General features: G+C 35.6%; 1 protein-coding gene across 15 annotated transcripts; it reads left to right on the top strand.

Annotated features, from left to right (window-relative positions):
* The first annotated feature begins 2666 nt into the window (after positions 1 to 2666).
* Positions 2667 to 20283, top strand: LOC114279374 (RING/FYVE/PHD zinc finger superfamily protein). 15 transcript variants are annotated; one of them, XM_082885976.1, is made up of 12 exons: positions 2684 to 3016; positions 3543 to 3657; positions 7420 to 7545; positions 7967 to 9085; positions 9371 to 9456; positions 9579 to 10075; positions 10205 to 10714; positions 10832 to 11633; positions 11780 to 12010; positions 12119 to 12243; positions 14883 to 15292; positions 18718 to 20283. In XM_082885976.1, exons 3-12 carry the CDS (start codon positions 7543 to 7545, stop codon positions 19753 to 19755), a joined length of 4821 nt encoding a protein of 1606 aa, XP_082742102.1. In that variant the 5' UTR covers positions 2684 to 3016; positions 3543 to 3657; positions 7420 to 7542; the 3' UTR covers positions 19756 to 20283. The 15 variants fall into 15 exon arrangements, with proteins under 15 accessions (XP_082742128.1, XP_082742096.1, XP_082742152.1 ...); XM_082885991.1 differs by having other exon boundaries at positions 2685 to 3020; positions 3543 to 3614; XM_082886007.1 differs by having other exon boundaries at positions 2737 to 3016; positions 7420 to 7552.
* The last annotated feature ends 1210 nt before the right edge of the window (positions 20284 to 21493 follow it).

Raw genomic sequence — 21493 nt, 5'->3', positions numbered from 1 at the left:
ACATTCCCCGTCAAAAGAAGGGGAGGACTATGTTCTGGGTGGGTAATGGAATTCCACAAAGAACAAAGCATTTTGATTTTGCTTCAACCTCCTTTTTTTTCTGAGTGCAGTATGTTCTATAAAGTCAGTTTCAAAACAAGTCCCTATATCCAATCGCAGAACTGATTGATATAATTTTCACTCAATAATCTGGCAAAAACATATTGAACATTATATGCAAAATGTGAAGGTCAACCCTATTCAACCAGCAAAGAAGAAAGCAAGCAGCAGATAAGCAAACGACATTTACCAAATTGTGTTTTGACTAAACTAGAGAAAATTGATCAAACCAGAGAAAATTACAGTTCTCTTTTCTTTACCAGAGAAATTCTAAACCAGAAAAATTTAGAGAAAATTAAACATCACAGAGAAAATTAAACATGCCAGAGAAAATTATTTTTTGACTCATTCAGAGAAAATTGCAGTTCTCCTCTTCTAAAGAAATTCTAGAATTTCTCCCGAATCAGAGAGGCATGGGGTGGGCAGTGTAACATATTAATCAAAGCCTGGTTATACTGAAACATGCTGATAGATGGTAAACTTAACCCTTTATTGGGAAAAACCTTAATAATTTTGAACACATGTTCACAGACGTTGCCCATTTCTGCCTAATTGTAATCACAGATTGCAAACTCTGTACCTGGGTTAAATACAACATGAGCTCTTTTTCGATCTTCCTGGTCAACAACTTTTGCACATTTACCCTCCATAACAACATCAGAGAAATTTACCAATCTTCACCCCCTAGCTTCATCTTCAACGCTTCCACATTTACCAATCTCATCAGCTTCTTCGCCTCCGCAAACGACATACTATTATTATTATTATTATCCCTTCATCCTCTGACCACATCACTACCACTTTTGCCGCCACTCGACTCCGTTGAAAACGATGCACACACCGCTCTCAGCCCTAACGTCGCCTTCGCCTTCGGTTTGTACCCAACCACCGACGACAAACTCTATTTCAGGAAAATACACGACCATCTCCACATCATCTCTCTTTCTCTCATGCACGATCAAATTTATTTTCTCTCTTTATGTATATCTATCTATCATCTGCTGTTTCCATAACGTCAAGTAACTGATTTGAATGCCTTGGATCTCGAAGACTAGTGGGTGAGAGGAGAAGAGAGAGAGAGAGAGAGAGAGAGAGAGTTGGATCTTGGAGTGTTTGGTGGAGAGACAAAGAGTCAAATTTCTCTGATATATGTTTAGGGACCTTAGCTATCAAAAAATAATTTTGTAGATTTTTTCTATTACGAAAAGTGGGAGAGGGACCCTAGACTAATTTTTCCTAGTTTTTAATAATATTAAAAATATATTTTAATTAATAATTTAGATAATTTTATTATTATATAAGGTAGTAATTAGGAATTTAATTTTTTAGTTAATTCTATTAAATAAAAAATTTAGACAATATAATATTTGTAATTTTTCAAATTAAAAGAGATGATTAATATTTTAATATTTTAAGTAAATTTAAAAAAATATATTTGTATTTTACTAAAAAAAAAAGTAAAAATCACTGAAGTCTCATTTTTCAATATGTAATAATTAAAAAATACTCAAAATTATGACTCTCTCTATTTATACACCCTCTAATTGTTTTGTACTATTTATAACCCTCTAATTGTTCTGTACTATTTTTATAAAAAAAAATTAAAAACTACTAAACGCCTCGTGTATTCCATAAGCAAAGTCATCCGTGGCCCTCCGCTGGGCCTGCCTCTTGGCTGGTCTGTATCAGTAACTCCCCACCCAAATCTCCACCAATAGATTCTTAGATTCTTAATTAATTCTTATATTATATATATTAATTATAGAAAATATTATAGACCTAAATAATTTATCAAATTTTTTATTAAAACTTACCCACACAAATCTACATGTATATGTATATGGGTCTTATATAGTTTTGATAAAAAAATTAATAGATTACTTAGAATCCCAAACATAACTCATTAATTATTTCATTTAAGGCCTTTCCCTCTCTTCTTTGGTAGATTTTCTACAAAAAGAAGAAGAAGATGAAGTTATGTTAGGGAGCCTAAATAATCTCCTACAGCTTTTACATGGGTGTGGGATCCACACATATGTGGATTTATGTGATCGTACTGAAAGTTTTGATAAAAAATTTAGTAAATTATTTGAGATTTATAATATTTTTCTAAAAAAAAATCTTTTTGTATTTATTAATTACCAGACTTTATTTGGCATGTGTTAAAATAGCATATGTTATTTTAATATATTATTTTATTTAGGTCACAATCATTTTATTTAGATCCTATTACTTGTTTTTTAGATCATATCACTTTCCTACCATATTAATTCAATCTCAACTCACCCTTCATATTTTTTTTTATATAAATAGTCAAAAAATATATTAGTTTATCACTCCTCAAACAATCTTACGTATATATATAATCTAAATAATATATACATATAAGTAATTATTCAGTAATCTCAGAATATAGAAACGTAATACTTCATAATATTATAATTGATAAAAAAAAATAGATAGATATGATATTATGTTGAATATTTAAAAAATATAAAAGAATATAATAAATGTGATTGATTAAAAAATACGGACACGTTATAATTCCCTGTATATACATACACAATGCTCTTCTACGCTATCCTAATTTGATTATCCGTATTTACCATCTTCTGCCTCTACAAACTGACACAGGCCAGAGAGAGAGAGAGAGAGAGAGATACATACAGATAGATAGATAGAGAGAGAGAGAGAGAGATACAGATAGATAGGTATTCTGGTATTCTGGGTTTCCGCTTTGCATCATCGATGATATGAGATATATATTCTTCATTAAATTCGAAAATAAATAAATAAATAAAATGTTTCAATCTCGATCTTTTCGGTGTCGGCGGCAATGGCATCGACGACTAAGCGCAAGGAACGAACCCTCATCGACCTATTCACTCTGACTCACACAGTTGCGAAACCACCGGAGGCATGTAATTTTATTTTCCCCCAATTCATTTTCCAAATTTAGGATTTTTTTTTTTTGAATTTCAAATTGATTTACTGTTTGTTCTGATCGCATTTCTGATTTCAAGTAATGAGATTGATGTTATTCGAAATTATTGTTCGATTGATTATTAATTTGTGCAAAAGAGTATTAATTTTGGTTTGATACTTTGCGTTTAATTTGATTAGGGTTTTTGGGTTCGTCACTGGTTATCTCCGTTGAACTTAGATGTCTTTGTTTGTATTACTATGCGTAGATAGATAGATAGATATGTGGATGGATTGTCGGATCGAGAGATAATTAGATTTTTCTCTTTTTGGGGTTCTGTTGCACTTGGCGATGTTTGCATTGCTTTAGGTGACTTGGTGATGCTGCTGTCTTCTTTTTTTTTCCTTATTTTTTTTTTTGTTTTTTTGTTTTTGTTTTTAAAGTTGAATTTGGCTTTGGGGTAATTCTGCTGGACAGCGATGATTGATGTTGTTTGTGTGTGCTTTTTTGATCACCTCAGTGTTGAGAGGGAGGGTGCTGTCCCATGGATGGGCCAGTGGATGAGACAGATTATGACATTCAGACGAATTCGGTGAGATAACAGGGTAATTACGTGCAGTTGTTCTTATCTAGAGGTTTGTGGTGGCATCTTGTTTGCTATGTTTTGTGTACCTGTGTTATAGTACCAATGAAATATTCAGCTTTGTAGATTATGAAATATTAGACTTCTCATCTGCGTAGGTTTGGCTGGAGTAGTGGTTAAAACAATATACAGTCTATTTTTTGAGATGCAAATACTCGTAGATTGTTATTCAGTGGTCTCTGATCTTGGTCTGTGTTTTACCCATTAAGCTTGTCTTGTTCTGTTTTAGGCCAGTTGTGTGTGTGCGTGTGTGATAATTTGTGTCAAATTTGTTTCATCTTAGTTGTTTTTTCCCCCTGGATTTTACAACCCATGGATGGATTATGATATGCTTATTGGGTTTACAACCCATGGATGGATTATATTATGCTACCAGGTTTTGGGACATGTGATGATCTACATGAGATTTTAGAATGAGTGTACATTTTTTTTTCTTAATGGAGAGAATTATTGCATTTTTGAAGTTTCATATATGGAATAATGGAACTATTTGTGTTTCAGGCGTCAAATATTATCACTATCATTTGCTAGTGGGAAATCAATCTACTCTAGTATAGCCATTTGTACAACAGCCTTAGGATTGTTTGAATATGGTGCTTGATGTTCTGTATGAGTCTTGATAATGGATAGTCAGGTGACTCTAAAATTGGAAAACCCACTTAAATGGGTCTGAGTTTCAAGTTAGATATATTGAACAAACTTATGAATGGTGATTTTAAAATTTCAATCTTAATTGTCTAGCTTTTTAAATTTTGTCTGCAATGTTAATATAACAATGAATTTGGGAACATGCTAAATTAGCCAAAAAGTAAAAAAAGCCAATACAAAAAGTCAACCCATTCTCTCTACTTTTTTGTATGTCTTTTTGTAAAAAGCTAAAAAGCCACTAAAAAAGCGAATTCCCAAACACCCTAAATTTTCAGTAATATTGAACAGCCCATAATGTCTGCTTTTAACTTCAATTTGGTCCATTCATTATGTAGCATAATTGGGTCATTTATGGGCTAATGTGTATTTGAAGATTTGGAATTTGGTTGTATGGGTATTAATTTTGATTTTGAGCTAGCTTGCTTTAGATAGCTAAATATTTGTATTTTTCTTGTTTCATTTGTTACATGTTATTAATTTTGAAGGCTGCTCTTTTTTTTTTTTTTGGGGGGGGGGGGGGGGTGTGTAATTAATTAATCTCAAATTTCTAATTATAATTTATGCGGTTAAATATGTTGTTTTAGGTAGGTCTTAGAATTATTGGGTTTTTTTATACTTTGATGCCTAGGCAGGGTTTTTGTTTGTTTGTTTGTTTTGGTGTAATGAATTAATCTCGAATTTATAATTGCAATTTATAGGGTTAAACAAGTTGTTTTAGGTGGGTCTTAGAATTATTGGGTTTTTTTTTAATACTTTGATGCCTAGGCAGGCAGATTTGTAAAATTTTGTTGCATATATACATTCAAAAATAAAAATCTATAAAAGGTTATACATTGAAAAATTATAATTAAAATGATGATGAATTGAATCTATAACTCTAGATTCACACATCAGCTCAAAATCCAATCAATTATTTGTAAACTCAATCAGGATCACTAGATTAAGTATTTTAAATGGAAATAATATACTATTATTGTGAAATTTTTGCAAAGTTAAAGGAAACTATAAATTTGTGTATTTAAAAGCATTATTTTGAATGATTTATAAGATGGAGAAGGTGGATTTGGGGGTGTTTGAATTTTTGTAATTTATCCATTTTACTAGATGTAAATGCTGAAAACTCTTTTAAGGCTTCCAGAGGGTTATGATAAGGAGACCGATTATCTCCTTTCCTCTTTATATTGGTGGCAGATGTGTTAGGGAGGTTGATTGAAAGGGTGCGAGAGATGCTTTTATTATTGGAAGGGACAAGGTTTGTGTGTCCCATCTTTAGTATGCGGATGATGCTATTTTTCTCTTCTGGAGAGGAAAATAGGATTTCTTGTTTATTATTGTTGTTATGAATTTTTTAAATGGTTTCAAGTCTTAAAGTTAATTTGAGCAAGAGTAGTATAGTATTAATCTGCATCACGACAGACTGCATTGGGTGGCGGGAATGTTAGGATGCTCCATTGAGAGTCTTTCTTTTAAGTATTTGGGACTTCCATTAGGAGACAACCCTAGAATCGAGTCTTTCTAGGCTTTAGTGTTAGAAAAGATTGGCAAAAGATTGGAGGGGTGTGAAGGGTTGGTTTGGGATGTTCTAAAAAAGTGCACTTTTTGACTTATTGGCTTATATGGGTTGGGTTTGGGTTGGGTTGGGTTTGATGTGATGTGTTAGAAAGGTGATGTGATTTAAATAAGATGACGTGACTTAAATAGGATAGTGACTTTTTTGGTTATTTTAGGTTATGCCAAACCAAGCCTTTTAGTAGAATGAATAGCTTAAGTATATGATTAGGTGACCTGTTAGTTGTAGCTTAGTTGTAGACTATAAATAGGTGATGTAATACCATTGTACTTAGTTTTTATTAAAGAATATTGATATTGGTTAGAGGAAGAGCTCTCTAACCCTAGGGTTTTACCCCCTAATTGGGGATTTTGTTCTTCCTCTTGAGTTTAGATTGTTGATTGCATTTTATTTGCATCAGGGTGGAAGAGAGCTTTGTTATCCGTGGTGGGGGTGTGGGGTTGTAGGATATACCCTGTAGGGCTCACCACGTGGAGAGCATGGTACACATGCCCACAAGTCTACACAGGCCCTTTAAATTTTTGCATTTTAGAATAATGGAGTCCCACTTTGTCTTCTTATTCTACTATAGTTAGGATTTGTAGGTCCATATTCTGAATGTCAAGGGAGAATATATTATGATTTTTAAATAATTTAATGATTGGTGGGATTCGGACCCACATATGTCATCTCTTGGTATGAAGGTAATGTCTTTCCAGTTAGATTGTGTAATCATGTTCATATATAAGAACCATTGTATAACATGTACCAAAATCAATTTATTTTGTTTTTTCATATAAATATGATTGTTCAACATAATTTTTTTTAGTTTTTTTATGAATGTTACAATTCTCACTTCAATTTGATTCATGATTTTCAACAATAGGATTTCGATTCACAATACGACTCAATTTGACAACTCCGATGTTCAATTGTTTGATACTCATTTGCTTTTAAAAGCCTATAATATATCTGTGTTAGCACAGTATGGTTTCTCTAAGTTAATATAGATCATCTATGTGGTTTCTCTTTTTTGTTTTTTTTTTCTAAATATTTTACTTTTTCCTAATTGAAAAATGCCTTCAATGTCAGTTCTTTGGATGACACCAAAATGTTTTTGATCAAGGGGGGAAGAAAAATGGGAAAGAAGAAGATTACTCTGAGCAGCATGTTAATTGAGTCACCATTTGAGAATTAACACCATTTGAGAATTAAGTCCCTTAAACTTACACCTATGGATGTTATTAATAGCCAGTTGGCAACTCACCAATCAAGATACTTCTGAATCACAGTCACAGCTCCCGTGAGAACTAAGCTAGTTTTATGATTTAGTTAATTTTATTTTGATTAACACTGTTATATGGGTGCATATGCATTAAAGACGATAAAATGAGTTTTCCTTGTATGTTTGAGTCTAAGATTTCAATTATTCTAAGCTTGTAGCTTTTATAACCAAAAAAAAATAAAATACACACAGATTACAGCTGCTTCTAGACTGCGAAGCTTCGAGTACTAGACTGTCTCATGGATTTTTTTGGGAATGCTGTCATTTGTTAGATGAAGGTCGCGCGTCTTTCCTGTTTTGGAGATGATAAGTGGTGAGGAACTTATCTATGTCCAAATCTCACAGATCTGGGTGTCTTAAATTGGGAGGCGGAGCAAGAAAAGGAACTTTTGAAGATGGTAAGTGGTGAGGAACTTATCTATGTCCAAATCTCATCTCACAGATCTGGGTATTCATTAATTGGGGGGCAGAGCAAGAAAAGGAACTTTTGGAGATGATGAACAAAACAGAACTTCTCGCCTTAAATGCTATGCAAAATTTGGATTTGCACTTTCATGCTTGTCTTAGATTGCACTTTAATTATTGTATACTTCTTTACTGAAGAATGCATGAAGTGCCTATGACAATTAATTATTGGTTTTTACTCTTCAACTCTCCTTAATGTTTGCTTATTTTCTGTATTTAAAATTCTTATATATCTTTTTCCTTTTATGTCATTGAATTGTGACAATTCAGGGTTATCATACATGTGATATGGTAATTCCTTGTCCTTTTTATTGTTCATGGCTTCACTTGCTTGATTTCTGCCGTTATTATTAGGTATTGTCTCGAGATGAAAAAGGATTGGACTGGCATTCCAAGAGTCGAAAAGTACTCATGAGAGCAGAGTCTGGGATGTGTAATGTGTGTTCTGCTCCTTGCTCATCTTGCTTACATATAAACCGAGCTCTCATGGGGTTGAAGACTGATGAATTTTCTGATGAAACTTGTCAAGGAAATGCTGACAGTCAGTTTTCTGTTAATGATGTAGCACCTGTTAATAGCACTGCGTTTGACAGTGGACAGCATACTGCCAGTGAAACAAGCAACTTACTTAGTATCAATTCAAATCATGATTCTTTCTTTGAAAATGCTGAAAGTAAATCTAGCTTGAGGAATTGTGAGGTTTCTGGTGCATCTGGAGATGTCAAGATGCATCCAAATTTGTCATCCAGTGTTACTGCTGGGGATGATCAGCTCTCTTTAAAACCACAATACAATTCTGATCAGAGAGCCCTCACAAATAAGCTCGAGGACCAAAAAGTTATAGAATGCCATGAAGATCGCAATTCTTGTGTTAGTGGAAGTAATGATACAAACAAATTGGCCAGTTACAATAATGGAAATGTAGGCAAGAAAAATATACCACATGGTTCTGCTTCAGTTGAGTTATCTTCCCTCAAGGTGGACTTGATAGTGCCTCCTTCCTCAATAGATAGGAGTGAGGGTATTAGCTCACCAAAATTATGCCCTTCCAGTGGAAAATATCATTCATGTAACTCAAATGTGAGGAACTTGGAAGAGGATTTAGGTTCTCATCCCCCCATAGAACTGCCTGAATTCTCAAAGGAACATTTGAATTTATCATTGACCAAAGAGGCAACATCTGATATGGTTTGCAAACAGAGGTCTGCTTCATATACCTGTGGGGGAACAGACAATGGTAATGTTGGTGGAAGCAGTTCTGCGGCCTTAGACAAAGTTTGTCTCAACTTTGAAGCAGAAACAGAAACAGGCAAGGGTAGTTGTGAACTGCCTACTGAAGCTGTGAATTCTTCAGGGAAAATTGAAGAAGTTGAGAAGGTCGTGGAGTCATGTGGATTACCTGATGTGCAGGAAACTTCTTTGCAATCCCAGCCCGTAGATGATAGTGATGGATCTGATATTGTGGAGCATGATGTAAGCATTCATGCTTTTGTTGTTTTTCTGGGTTGAACATGCATTTTGTTTTTTAAGCTGTAGCTTCTTATCTTATTTTCATTTTTTCCTTTTGTCTTGGGAACACCTGTCTTAGTCATTGATGTTTTTGATCTAAATTTACCTGATTATACTAGCTTATTTCATTCTAGGGATGTTTCCTAATGGTTCTATGCACATGTCAGGCACCAAGTTGCTGTTGTGTGTCTGGAGTCGTTATTTTATGATATAACTGCTTGCTGATTTCTTTGTCCTATCTGGAAACAGGTAAAAGTTTGCGATATTTGCGGGGATGCTGGTCGGGAGGATTTACTTGCCATATGTAGTAGATGCAGTGATGGTGCAGAGCATACGTAAGTATAGAGATTTTTTTTTGTTAATTTTTTCTGTGGCAGGTTTTTTAGCTATCTATTTTTATATAAGTTTAATTTTCTATATTCTAGGTATTCTTAACATTTTTATTGCTGTCATGCAGGTATTGCATGCGGGAAATGATGGACAAAGTTCCAGAAAGTGATTGGCTGTGTGAAGAATGCAAGTCTGATGAAGAATTCAAAAACCTGAAGCAAGACAAAATTGTTACATCGAATGAGAATGACAAAAATCAATCTTCTGGACTAGCAAGTGCCCTGAATACCAATCTCTTTGTGAAGTTGGATAAAAAAGATTCATATGTTGAGGGAAATGAAACAAATAAAGATATTTTGAGTGCAAAAGCCTCCAGTAAAAGACATGCAGAGAACATTGAAGTTGCTTCAGCATTGAAAAGGCAGTCTCTTGAGCCAACTGTGGGTTCACCAAAGATATCTAGTCCCAGCAGAACAGCAGCACTTTCTCATGATTTGTCATTCAGGAAACTTGATAAAGGAAAAGTAAAGCCAGCACATCAATTGTCTTCTGGCACTTGCTCCATTGATGATACCTCCGAAGCTGCATTCTCTCGTATGGGTCCACGACTGCAGACACCTCGAGGTAATTGTTTTCATACTTGATGCTTCTGCTTACTAACTTTTTTTCTTTTTCCTATACCTGGGGCAGAGCTTTTGGTTGATTAGTGTCTTCTTGGTTTTTATCTTAAATGTAATCTGTGTTCTTTTGCAGGTGCTTTGTCAAAGTCTAATTCATTCAATTCCACAAATGCAAAGCCAAAAGTTAAACTTGCTGATGAAGTTGTTCCTCAAAAGCAGAAATCACCTAGAGAACCTGCTTCCCTTGATATGAAAGATGGCACTGTCAGATTGATAGGCAAATCAATGTCATCTAAATCTTTCAACCTAGGCCGTTTAAATCCTTTAGAATCAAAAGTTAAGATGTTATCCCCTAAATTCTCTCATGGCCAGGATCTAAAAGGATTAAAACAAGCAAAAGAGTGGAACTTACCTGAAAGGAAGAACTCATTCAAATCAGAACGGTCAATGGTGAGTTCTGCAATGGGCAACACTTCTGTCTCTACGTTGAAAGGTGACAAAAAGATAGCATCTTATGGTGAAAGTTACTCACTTCCTTCTGTAAGCAACCACCGTGAACTGAAGGGTGTGCAATCTGACACTAAATTATCAAAACCAACCAGTCATGTAGCTCATAAAGGTTCAGAAATTTCAGTTCCTTTAGGTATTATATTACATTTTGTGGGACGGCACTTTATATATATTTTTGTTTCTCTAGATCTCTTTCTACCCTTTTATGTTGTTGGCTAGTTAAGTTTCTGCTCCTGCCCGTTTGGATCAGGTGAAATTAAGAGGCAATCTTGCTCGTCCAGTGTAGTTGGAGATTCGACCAATGGAATCAATGGTTTTTCAGAACAAAAGCCAATTCAGACTAGCCTTCCATATGATCGCTCGTCAAGTACTTTTACAGCTGAGAGACCATTTCGTAATGCTAGTGAAGATCTTCCAAATGTGTTATCTCGTCCCAGAGAATCAACAAATCTTGGTGAGAGAATCAAGGAGAGTTCTGTTAATCACTCAAGGCCAAATATTGCAACTGGTGGAAGAAGTTTGCCCTGTCCAAAATGTAACGAAATTGGGCATTCTGTACAGTCCTGCTCTATTGACAATCCCCGGTCACTTCTTGGTGATGCAAGAAGTTCAAGAGAGGTGATGAACAAAGGTAATAAATTGAAAGCTGCAATTGAAGCTGCTATGCTTAAAAAGCCTGGAATATACAGAAAGACTAAGATGCCTTACCAATCTGATGAGTTGTCCTTGTCAAGCACAAACTTAACAAGTGAAATACGTCCTCAAGATCAATTACAAACTTCTGTTAACGCAAGGAACATTAGTGAGGTACATGAAGCTCAAGCAGTACAGCCAAACTCTACTACTGAACCTTGTAAACAGAAAACTATTAACAACATAAAGCAGTTATCTGCTGTTCCTGCTGAAGTTGCTACTCTGAAAACTGGAGATATTATTCCCATTCACCCTTCTGATGGAAAGCCTTGCATAAGAGATTCGCACTGTAATGGTTTGGCATCAGTTTCAGCTCTTTTGAAGATGTCTACCATACCAGAGCATGAATTTATTTGGCAGTATGATCCTTTTCCTTTTTATGACTTGGTTTCCTTTTTTTAGTTTTAGGCATTGCATTTTCCCTTAGTTTTTGCTTTCGTTGGACAATTTTGTGGAGATGGATCTTGAAAATGCCTTTTTGTAAGCATGTGTTATTTGCGTGCAGAGGGGGCTTTGAGGTTCAGAAAAGTGGGAAACTCTCAGAGTTTTGTGATGGGATGCAAGCACATTTATCAACTTGTGCATCACCTAAAGTTCTTGAAGTGGTGAACAAGTTCTCTTCAAAAATTCTTTTGAATGAAGTATCTCGTTTGAGTTCGTGGCCTACACAGTTTCAGGAAATTGGTGTTAAAGAAGATAACGTCGCTCTCTATTTTTTTGCTAAGGATCTCGAGAGGTAACATTGTTTATCTATTTTCATCAATTGAAAATTTTCACCCTAATTTGTATGATTCTCTTTCTCTCTCTCTGAAATATTAATTTCTTTATGTTGCTTATCACACAGCTATGAGAAAAGCTACAAGAGTTTACTAGAGACCATGATGAAAAGTGATCTTGCTCTCAAAGGACACTTTGATAGTGTTGAACTCTTTATATTCCCATCCAACCATCTTCCTGAGAAATCCCAGCGTAAGATATTAATCTCTCTCGTTTATGCACTAATGTAGTCATGTTTTACTGTTTTAGCAACAGATTTAAGGGTTATAGAATAGTGGCTCAGACCTGGAGGCTCATCTCAAGGTGAGTTTCCTGGAAGACACTACCTGTGAAGCTTGTTTTCTGAGCCTTGCAGGTGTTACAGCTAATGTGGACGTCTCCATGCATTGGGGGCTTGCTTTATTTTAGATGTGCATTAAACACAACTATATAGAAATGGGCTGCTATTCAACTCAATTAAACAATAATATTTCAGCAATCAGGGCTGGCTACCTGAATCCAGTTTCTCCAGGATCCTGTCTTAAGAGAGTCTTGTGTTTGCACAGTTTATTGTGTTTTAGATCTTCAATGAATAAAAAATCTTCTATGCATTTGTTACTATTTATTGCTTTTTAGGTTCAAAGTTGAGAAAAGCTGATGCCATAAAATTGTTCCTCTTACTTAAATTGGTATTGGAAGGTTGACTAAACATACATTTGTTGAGAAGTTTTGTCACAATATCTTTTAAAGATTGGGAAAAATCCAGTTTACTTCCATGTGGTTTGGCATTTTTACATTTCACCTCCTTGACATTTGAAAATAGACAATTTGCCTTTCTGTGATTTTGGACTAAATTGCAACATTAATTATGTTAACAGAAAATGCGGAGACTTTTATACCCTCCCATTGTAACAAAGTCTTCCTCACCACTCCGTGTCAACCACCAGTGCCATATTCAACCCGCTACCATCAGCAGATTCAACCACCTCAATAGCATCACCTATTGACTAAATAGTACAAGGAATATATTCAGTATACATACAAATTTTGCATACAGATTTTATTATATATTATATTAGAGGGCTGCTTATCAGTTTTTCTTTTTACTGTTCATCATCATTCTTTTCTTGATTTGTGCTTTACCAAACATCAATGAGCCCTGGGCCTTTTGATTGGTGCACACACGTATATGCTTATAACTATTCAAGTAATAGGTTTAAGAAAATGTAATTATAGGTTTTCCATCTCATTGTTTTCTAATTTGATTAAGTATGTTCACCTTGACCCCATGGTGGGTTTGTTTATGTAAATAAATAATTGGGTAAATTACAACGGTAGTCCCTATACTTTATCCCTTTGTGTTATTTTAATCCCTGAATTTTCAGTTGGCTCGATTTTGACCATGAATTTATGATTTTGTCTCAATTTAGTCCAATTGATTACAATTCGCAGCATATTTTTTTTATGGAAAATACGAACATAAGTGTCACATGCCATATTTTTAAGGGCAAAATCATAAATTTATTCATCTCAGTTAGTTAACCTTAACCAATTTGGTGGTAATTTTCTTTAAAGGATATTATTAATTGAACCAAAATCTAAAATGAAGGGTCAAAATTGGGCTAATTGAAAGTGTAGGGACCAAAATGACACAAGAGATAAAATATAGGGATCACCTTGTGTATCTCATATTTCTTTTTGGGCAAATTTCACTTTACCCCCTGTGGTTTGGATCGTGTGCAGTTTACCCCCTAACGTTTGGAAATGATCACATAACCCCTACGTGGTTTGTGGATTGAAGTGCACTCGTTAAACATTTCATCCAACTTAATAGCAAGGGTGAAACACGTGACAGACATAAGGAGGTTATATGCTCATTTTCAAATTTCAAGAGGGTAAATCGCACATGAAATAAAGCACAGGTGATTAAACTGCATGTTGCCTTCCAAACAAATGACCGTAGTTCACACACTTAAGTTAGTTATATAAGGGGTATTTTAGTCTTTTTCATTAAAACATTAATGGGCCTAATGGTGCACTTCAGTCCACAAACCACAAAGGGGCTATGTGGTCATTTCCAAAGGTCAGGGGATAAACCGCACATGGCTCAAACCACATAGGGGTAAAGTAAAGTTTGCCCCTTTTTTTTTTCTACATTTTCCATTTTGTCTTTGTATGTTAAATTGTGTAAATGATTTTTATATTTGTTTTGGAGGACAGTTGAGCTAAATTTATACCAATCATTCAGTGATGCTTCTGGCTGATCAAAACAGAACATTCGAGCGCAATATTGTCGTTGTTGGAGGTGGGTTGGGATGGTGGTGGTAGTGGCTGGATTAGGGTTAGGGTTTTCAAATGGGTTCGAGGAAGAAGATGCAAGCATTTGCAATATTGTTTATTGCATTGAAAATTTGACTGACTGAATTTTTTTCTTGTCTACTCAAAAATACGCGCGTATGGCACAGTTTCTGTCAATTTGGATGGAATTATTAACAGAGGGAAGTGAAGTGTAAAAATAGCCAAAACCACATGAACTTGGCTATTTTTAAATATTGTGGAGGTGAAGGATGAAGTGCTCTAGAGCCAAACCACAAGGGATAAAGTAGACTTTGTCAAGTCTTTTTGGGTCTTGTACTTTTGATTTTTTGATGGCAATAAATTTGAATCTTCATGTGAATTGTGCCTCGTGTTCTAAGAGTTGCAGGTTTGCAGCTTGCCCTAAGAAAAGAGGGCAAGACTTTGCCCCCACCTTTGTTTGTAGCTATGATTTTAATTGTCTAATTGTGATGATATATGGAGTATGTCACTTAGATTTCAGGAATATTCTAAGTTTTGCTTTCTGCCATTGACAGGTTGGAATATGTTGTATTTCCTTTGGGGTGTGTTCAGAGGAAAGAAGGTGAATTGCTTGCAAGATGTATCTGGTTTTCCAAAGAAGTATTGTATTCCCAGAGATCTACCCGCCCCTATCATGTCTCTGCCTGAGAGCATATTTTCACTTGGGCCTATAACTATGGATTTACCTTTGCGCCTGAAGGCTTCCAGTGTTGGTCTAGAATCTGAATGTCCTGCCTCGATGGAATCACCCTGTTTATCATCTGAAACCATAAAAGGGGATTGTGATACCATTGCATCAAAGGGTCAGTGTACACAAGCAAATGCAGGGGAGCAAGACTGTGAACTTGATACGACTTCCTTGCCTAGCATACAAAGAACCAGTGCACTGTCATTCCAAGAAACGAGATGCACCAGTACTCCCCTGGTAATGTAATTTTCCTCCCATATGACTTGACACACTAAGACATTATCTGTTGCAGCATCATATATTGAGTTTGCAGGCCTTGGTAATCGAATGTCCAAGGACTTGAAGTATTCTGGCTTTCGTTAAAATCTGGTTGATACCGAGTTTTAATCCTTGCAACTTTCTAGTTTTCATTTAACACCTGCCTTGGGTTTTTTTTTTTCCCCCCAATTTCTTTTTCATCATCCTTTATTTGTATTCTACTTCTTCTTCTTTCTCTTCTTCTTCTTCTTCTTCTTTTTTGAGTGGAGAGTTGAGTTTTAGGCATTTTGATGTAGCTTATATTTAATTCACTGATTCACTGATACGGAGCAAATAAATTTAGCTATCCAAAGCATGTTGGACAAAATGGGAAATTTCATATGGAGTGGCATTGGGACCTTGTATGATTATAGGTTGGTTTAATTTGGGTCTGTTTATAGTTGCAATAGATAAGTGCAATATATGTTTTCTTATATTTTAGGATATGAGAGAATCTTATAGGTTCTAATTTTACGGGACATGGGCTGTAGTGGTGGCCTGTTGGTTTTATTTTGTGTCTCGATGTTATCAAGTGTTTTTGTGTGATTCTAGCATCTCTAGATTGTTTGTGTCAGTAGAAGTTTCATAAGTTTCTAGTTTTGGGGTCCTACTTCCTTGTATTAGTAGAAGATGTTCTGCGGATTACAAAGGTCTATGTAATATCCAATCAAGAGTTTTCTTTTGAGATTCTGGGAATAAGTTTCGAAGCTTTGACTATGGCACGCGATACAAGCCTAACATGTGGCCCATAATGGTTTAAGGGATTTTATATGAGGTTTTCAAAATATGGATCGTCTCTTTCTTCTTCTGTTGAGTATGTGTTATGCTAAACTTTCCTTGTCAAATAATATGTTGCCTTAAATGTGGGTACATATGTCTGATATCCTATGTGGTTTGCCTCGTCATTGCTATGCCATCACAATGTCATTTTCTCTAGGAAAAAATTAGGGTTGTATATTCAAGGAAAAAGAGTACTAAACATTTTAGTCAAGAAGCCTCAATTCTAATTACTTGTCTTTTCGTGTAGACTGCTTAACTCTTTATATCCTTGGTGTAGACTGCTTAACTCTTTATATCCTTGGTCTACATTGATACGAAGGCTGTCCAATGATTGAATACAGTGAGCTAGGGCTTAAATTCTAGGAGCTAACTTAGAGTCAAGAGGCAATTTAGGCTTGGTCCAAGGCTTATTGGATGCGGGAATGAAAGATGCTGCTTGCATGAATTTGTGGGCAGATAGGCAAGGTAAAGGTTTATTCTGCCATAGCTATGGAATAATTAGGGTTAAGGTAGTAGGCTAAAAAAGTGGGGTTTTTGAAGGAGCGGGTTGTGCTTATTATTATTATTATTTTTTAAAGGAGCTGGTTGTGATCATTTGTGATGTGCAAAACTGCTGGAAATTGAAATTTAGGAGAGGGGGAGACCTAAGAATTTCACTATGGCCTCATGCGATTTCCACGTAGAAATTAATTAATGAAGTTCCATCATTTAAAGAGAGTAAATTCTGATGAAAATTATTTTTAATTGAACTTTTTTTCTTTTTTTTTTTTTTTTTTTTATTGCTTAGACAAGGTTTGTTTGTAGAGTATGCTTGTGGCATGTTAGAATCGTCATAGATTGAGGATTGTGTTGGGAAAATAAACACGCCTAAAACTCTTTTACACAACCTGTTGGGAAAAAAATAATCCCTTGTGCCAGCATGTGCATGCCCAAAATAAATACACACAATATTTAATGTGGTTTAGTGAAAAATGCCTACATCCACAGACGGCAGAGGAAAATCCAAAATGAATAATGGAGAGTACAATGTTAAGATAAATTACACAAAACCCGACATCAATACCCGAGACCCGTGCTCAAGGGTAATTGAGTCCCCAAGCCCATAGGATTCACCATTTACTGGTAGTTTGTAATGTCACATCACTCACATCTCTATCACACACCCTCGACAGCTCTCTCTTCTGCTCTGTCACTCACTCAACACATCTCAATACACCCATATATATACCAGAGAAGGTTGAATAGATACAAAAGCCACCATCTATTGATTGCGCTTCCCAAGAAGTGTCCATTTGTCAAAGCTGCCACATTCCAATTGGGAAACCATGTGACACCAATTAACGAGGCTGCTGGCCTTAACACTTTTCCATACTAACATTCCTTCTTCCAAAGTTAGCAGCTTCGTCATTACTTCCAGCTGTAACACTAAACCACACAAATCCATTTACAGCATTTCTTTTGTCACAACAAAAGATGTGACAAAGCATTAAACACAAGAACACAACCTTTTGATTTTCACGGTCCACATGGGCAGAAACCCAACAGATTGAGAGGGGACTTCTCATAGAAAGAAGATGAGATATTAACTTTTGCTCATGAATCGTCTAATTCGAGTGGTTTTGGGTGGTGGCAGTGTAATAATGACAAAAGAAATTGACTGTTTTTGAAAAAATCACGAGAATGTTTGAGGTAAAAATGGGTCAATCATTCATTCTGATTGTTTTCCATCTTGAGGGCATAGCTGGTAGTGTGTGCCACCATGAGTGGAATCGAATTCAAAACCGCAACAACTGAGGTGCTTAACCCAGACAATCTGATGCCATCAAACCAAATAAGTATTGGCTTCTCTGGAGTACTTCACTAGACTGAATTTCGATGTTGCTATCCTTTACTTCTTTTTTATTGTTTGACTGTAGCCAACAAAAGGCTGTAATCATCATGATTACTGTTATCAACGTTATGATTTTACAATATTAAGTGAGATGTATGATAACATCAATCTAATTGTCATGTTATTTTTACTTGAAATTAGCCTTAGCTGCAATTGTTTTACTTCTTTAGCTTCAAAAATTGATCCATGCTCGTTTTCATGGAGGAAAAGGATAGGAGCACGCGAGGAACAAAGAGATCTATATTTTTGCCTAATTAGACTTAGAGATATTTCTTTTCAGAGTCAATTCGTGTTCTATGTGATATGTTGTGTAACACATGAAATGCATGTGACTTGTCATCCCTTTTTATTGCATTTTGTTACAAAAAAAGCACAGGCATATAGGCCTTTGCCTCATGGGATTATAGATTCTGAAATGCAATTGTGAATTATACGTTCCCTCTCTAATTTGACAAAGACCCTTTTTGTAGTTAATTTGTTACAGATGTGTTAAAACAGAAGTCTGAAATTGTTGTCTTTCCCACTTTTCGGTGACATTCCTTCCACATTTAAATTTAGTGTAGACTCTTTCTCAACCCTGGTCTTTATGAGTGGGGCAGCGTTACACTTGCTGGCCTTTAAAACAGCATATCATTGTTTTTTTTCTTTTTCTTTTCAATTTAGCATATAAATGTTCACATATTATTCCATGCAGGAAGAAAATGTTTATCCTGAAAGCAAACTGGAGGTAAAACTTCAACCGTCTGTTCAAGCTGCTGGACCCATCAGTGGTTCCAAGAAAGGTGAAAATATGCCAATGTATAATGTCCCAAACAGTCACCAGATTTTATCTCGTTCTTCAGAGATATCGGGTAGAGTGAACAGTTGTAAAAACCAGGTCATATTTGAGAGGACTTTGAAGGAAGAATTGGGGTCTTTGGACACAAATGCTGTACTACAGAGAGATACAATGATGAGAGATCAAACCGTAAAGGAGGTCAACAATTGGCATTTTAATCATGGGAAATGTCTGGCTGAAGATTCTAAATGGACAGTCTCACAAGCTTCTGCTGGTGTAAGTTCAGCATTGACTTGGAAAGATGTAGATAATGTGTTACTTGATGCAGAATGTGCAAGTAAGAAACAGAGAACTGGCTACAGTGGATTGTATGTGTGCAATAGTTCTGGGAATAAAAGTTCTTCGAGAGAGAGTTTCATGTCGGGAATACATGATGCTGGTACCAGTTCTCCAATTAAGAAGGGGAGAGTGGAAGAAGCTCGTGTCAAAAGAGAAGTCTCCAAGGACAATGGAACTGCTGAAAGGTACTTCTTTCCTGTAGATCCTAATCCTGTGAAAGACTTGAGCTCAGGTGATAACCCTGGCCTCTGGAAAGTGTTGTCATCAGAAAATGAAGATCGGCATCTTGATGGAGTGCCAAATCTCGAGCTTGCTTTGGGGGCAGAAATGAAACCATCAAAACAGGGGATCCTGCCTTTTTTAGTGGGGAAAGTGGACCTGAATGACGGCCCCGAGGACCAGCTACGAGAGAAGGCAGCAACCAAGGAAGAGGAAGAGGAAGAGGAAGAGGAGGAGGATGTTTCTGCGTGTCTTTCACTTTCTCTTTCATTTCCATTCCCAGAGAAGGAAGTAACTGTAAAACCTGTGTCGAAAGTGGAGCAGCTGGTGCCTGATAGGAGGCGACATTTTAAGACTACTTCTATGCTCTTCTTTGATGGCTTGTCGGATAAGTAGTAGCCTTGGGTATTTCATAAGGTGATTCCACCCTGTATATTATGTTTACCAGGATCAGGATCTTCATGATACAAGTACCATCTTTCCATGGGTTTTACGGGAGGAGGTACCAACCTCCATGTGTTCATATGCCATACATACAACAACAGGATTCATAAAATTTTCAGTCTTCTCTCTTCATCTTCCCTTTTGGTTTTTCATTGTACTAGTTTACGGCTGTTTGTATATATAGAGAATCAAAGCCAGGAACAATTTCCAATGCCATGGGGGATTTGCAGACTGGTTGTTATGATTCCCTTCTCTCTCTCTCTCTCTCTCTCTCTCTCTCTCTCTCTCTCTGTTTTTATAATTTAATAAGTTATTTTTCTTTTTTCTTTTTAATAAATAGAAAACCCTCTGTTATACGCTTGGTCTCTATTTCTGAAATTACTATGCTTTATGTGGAGGCCACTAAAGATGGATTGGATTGGTGATTTTTTTCCCCCTCTGAGGTGCCACATGATTGGATACAGCATTCACATTGTTTTATTTGTGGAAATCTTTTGGTATTTGAGTTCATATCATTATATGGCTAAATCTTTATTCATTCATACATACGGTATGTTTGTTAATCATCAACTGCCTTTTATGTATATTCCAATATATAAAAAAAAATTATAAATAAAAAAGAATATTATTAAAGATAGCTCTAAAAGTTGTCATTAGTCTTTATATATGAGTATAGATATGTGTAAAAAAATATATTAAAATTTATGGAAGTGTATAACAATGGACTTAGACTGTCTCTAGTTGTAAATCTAATTGGATTGTATATGTATGTTCTGGGTCTTGAACAGTATTGTGTAGTAGGGTAGTATGTTTTTCTTTCAGTGTGTGGTTTACCGTATCAGGTCGTTGAGACTCCCTTTCTATTCTTACTCGACCTTTTTAATTTTTTCAGATTGAAAATTTTGAGTTTTAGGTATTGGAACCAGTCTTTTGCAAAAATCACTTTCTGAGCTTTTGGCTGAACTGCTCGGGCGGATTTGGCAACTGCTTGAGCGGATCCTCATAGAGTCTTTCAAGGTTTTCAGAATTTTCTGGGGAGAAAAATCACTCGATTGGATTTTGGGTTCCACTTGAGCAGATTTTGGTGAAATTTTCTAAGCAGCTCTCTGGAGCAATCCATCCATGAGGCAAAAATTCCGCTTGTGCGGATTAGAAATTTTGCTCAAGCGGAATTCGGTGCGTCTGTCTCGAAATTAATGCTTTTTTCCTCAAAATTAATGCCAAAAATGAGATACACATATTTTCACTTCTCTTCCTCTCTCTATGTATTCATCTTTTCTCTTCAGTCTCTCTAGAAGACACTCAAATTTAACTTCTCTCTAAGATTTAGCTCAAATTTTCAAGAGTCTGAGGGGATTTTTTACACCAAATCGAAGAGGACGACAAGAACTACGTTTATAACCGATTGGATCATGTTTTTGTCAACTTTGAGTTTTAGGGTTTTCTTTTTGTTCATCTCCCAAATTTGAGGTAGGGATAATCTTTGAGTTACATGTATATTTTTGCAAGATTATGCTTGTTTGGAGCATTTATTACATGTTTGAGTTATGATTTTGGGTTGTTGAACCCTAGATAATGTTAGAAGATGATCAAAACTTTTGAGATTATGAGTAATATTCTAGGTGTGGGTGTTGTTTTAGAAAAATATTTTCAAAAAAAATGGAATAAAAATATTATTTTGGTGGAAACC

Source organism: Camellia sinensis, chromosome 1 (genome assembly GCF_055761805.1).
Source record: "Camellia sinensis isolate YWXY chromosome 1, ASM5576180v1, whole genome shotgun sequence".
NCBI classification, from domain to species: domain Eukaryota; kingdom Viridiplantae; phylum Streptophyta; class Magnoliopsida; order Ericales; family Theaceae; genus Camellia; species Camellia sinensis.
The sequence above is the reverse complement of the archived record's forward strand: the minus strand, read 5'-3'. Positions and strand labels throughout refer to the sequence as shown.

Excerpts from the sequence above, each read along its gene's own strand:
- LOC114279374 (XM_082885970.1), top strand. The coding sequence starts at position 2,936 with ATGGCATCGACGACTAAGCGCAAGGAACGAACCCTCATCGACCTATTC. Across the intron at positions 10,715-10,831 it reads AGAAATTTCAGTTCCTTTAG|GTGAAATTAAGAGGCAATCT; the intron begins GTATTATATTAC and ends CGTTTGGATCAG. Across the intron at positions 15,293-18,717 it reads GATGCACCAGTACTCCCCTG|GAAGAAAATGTTTATCCTGA; the intron begins GTAATGTAATTT and ends TATTCCATGCAG.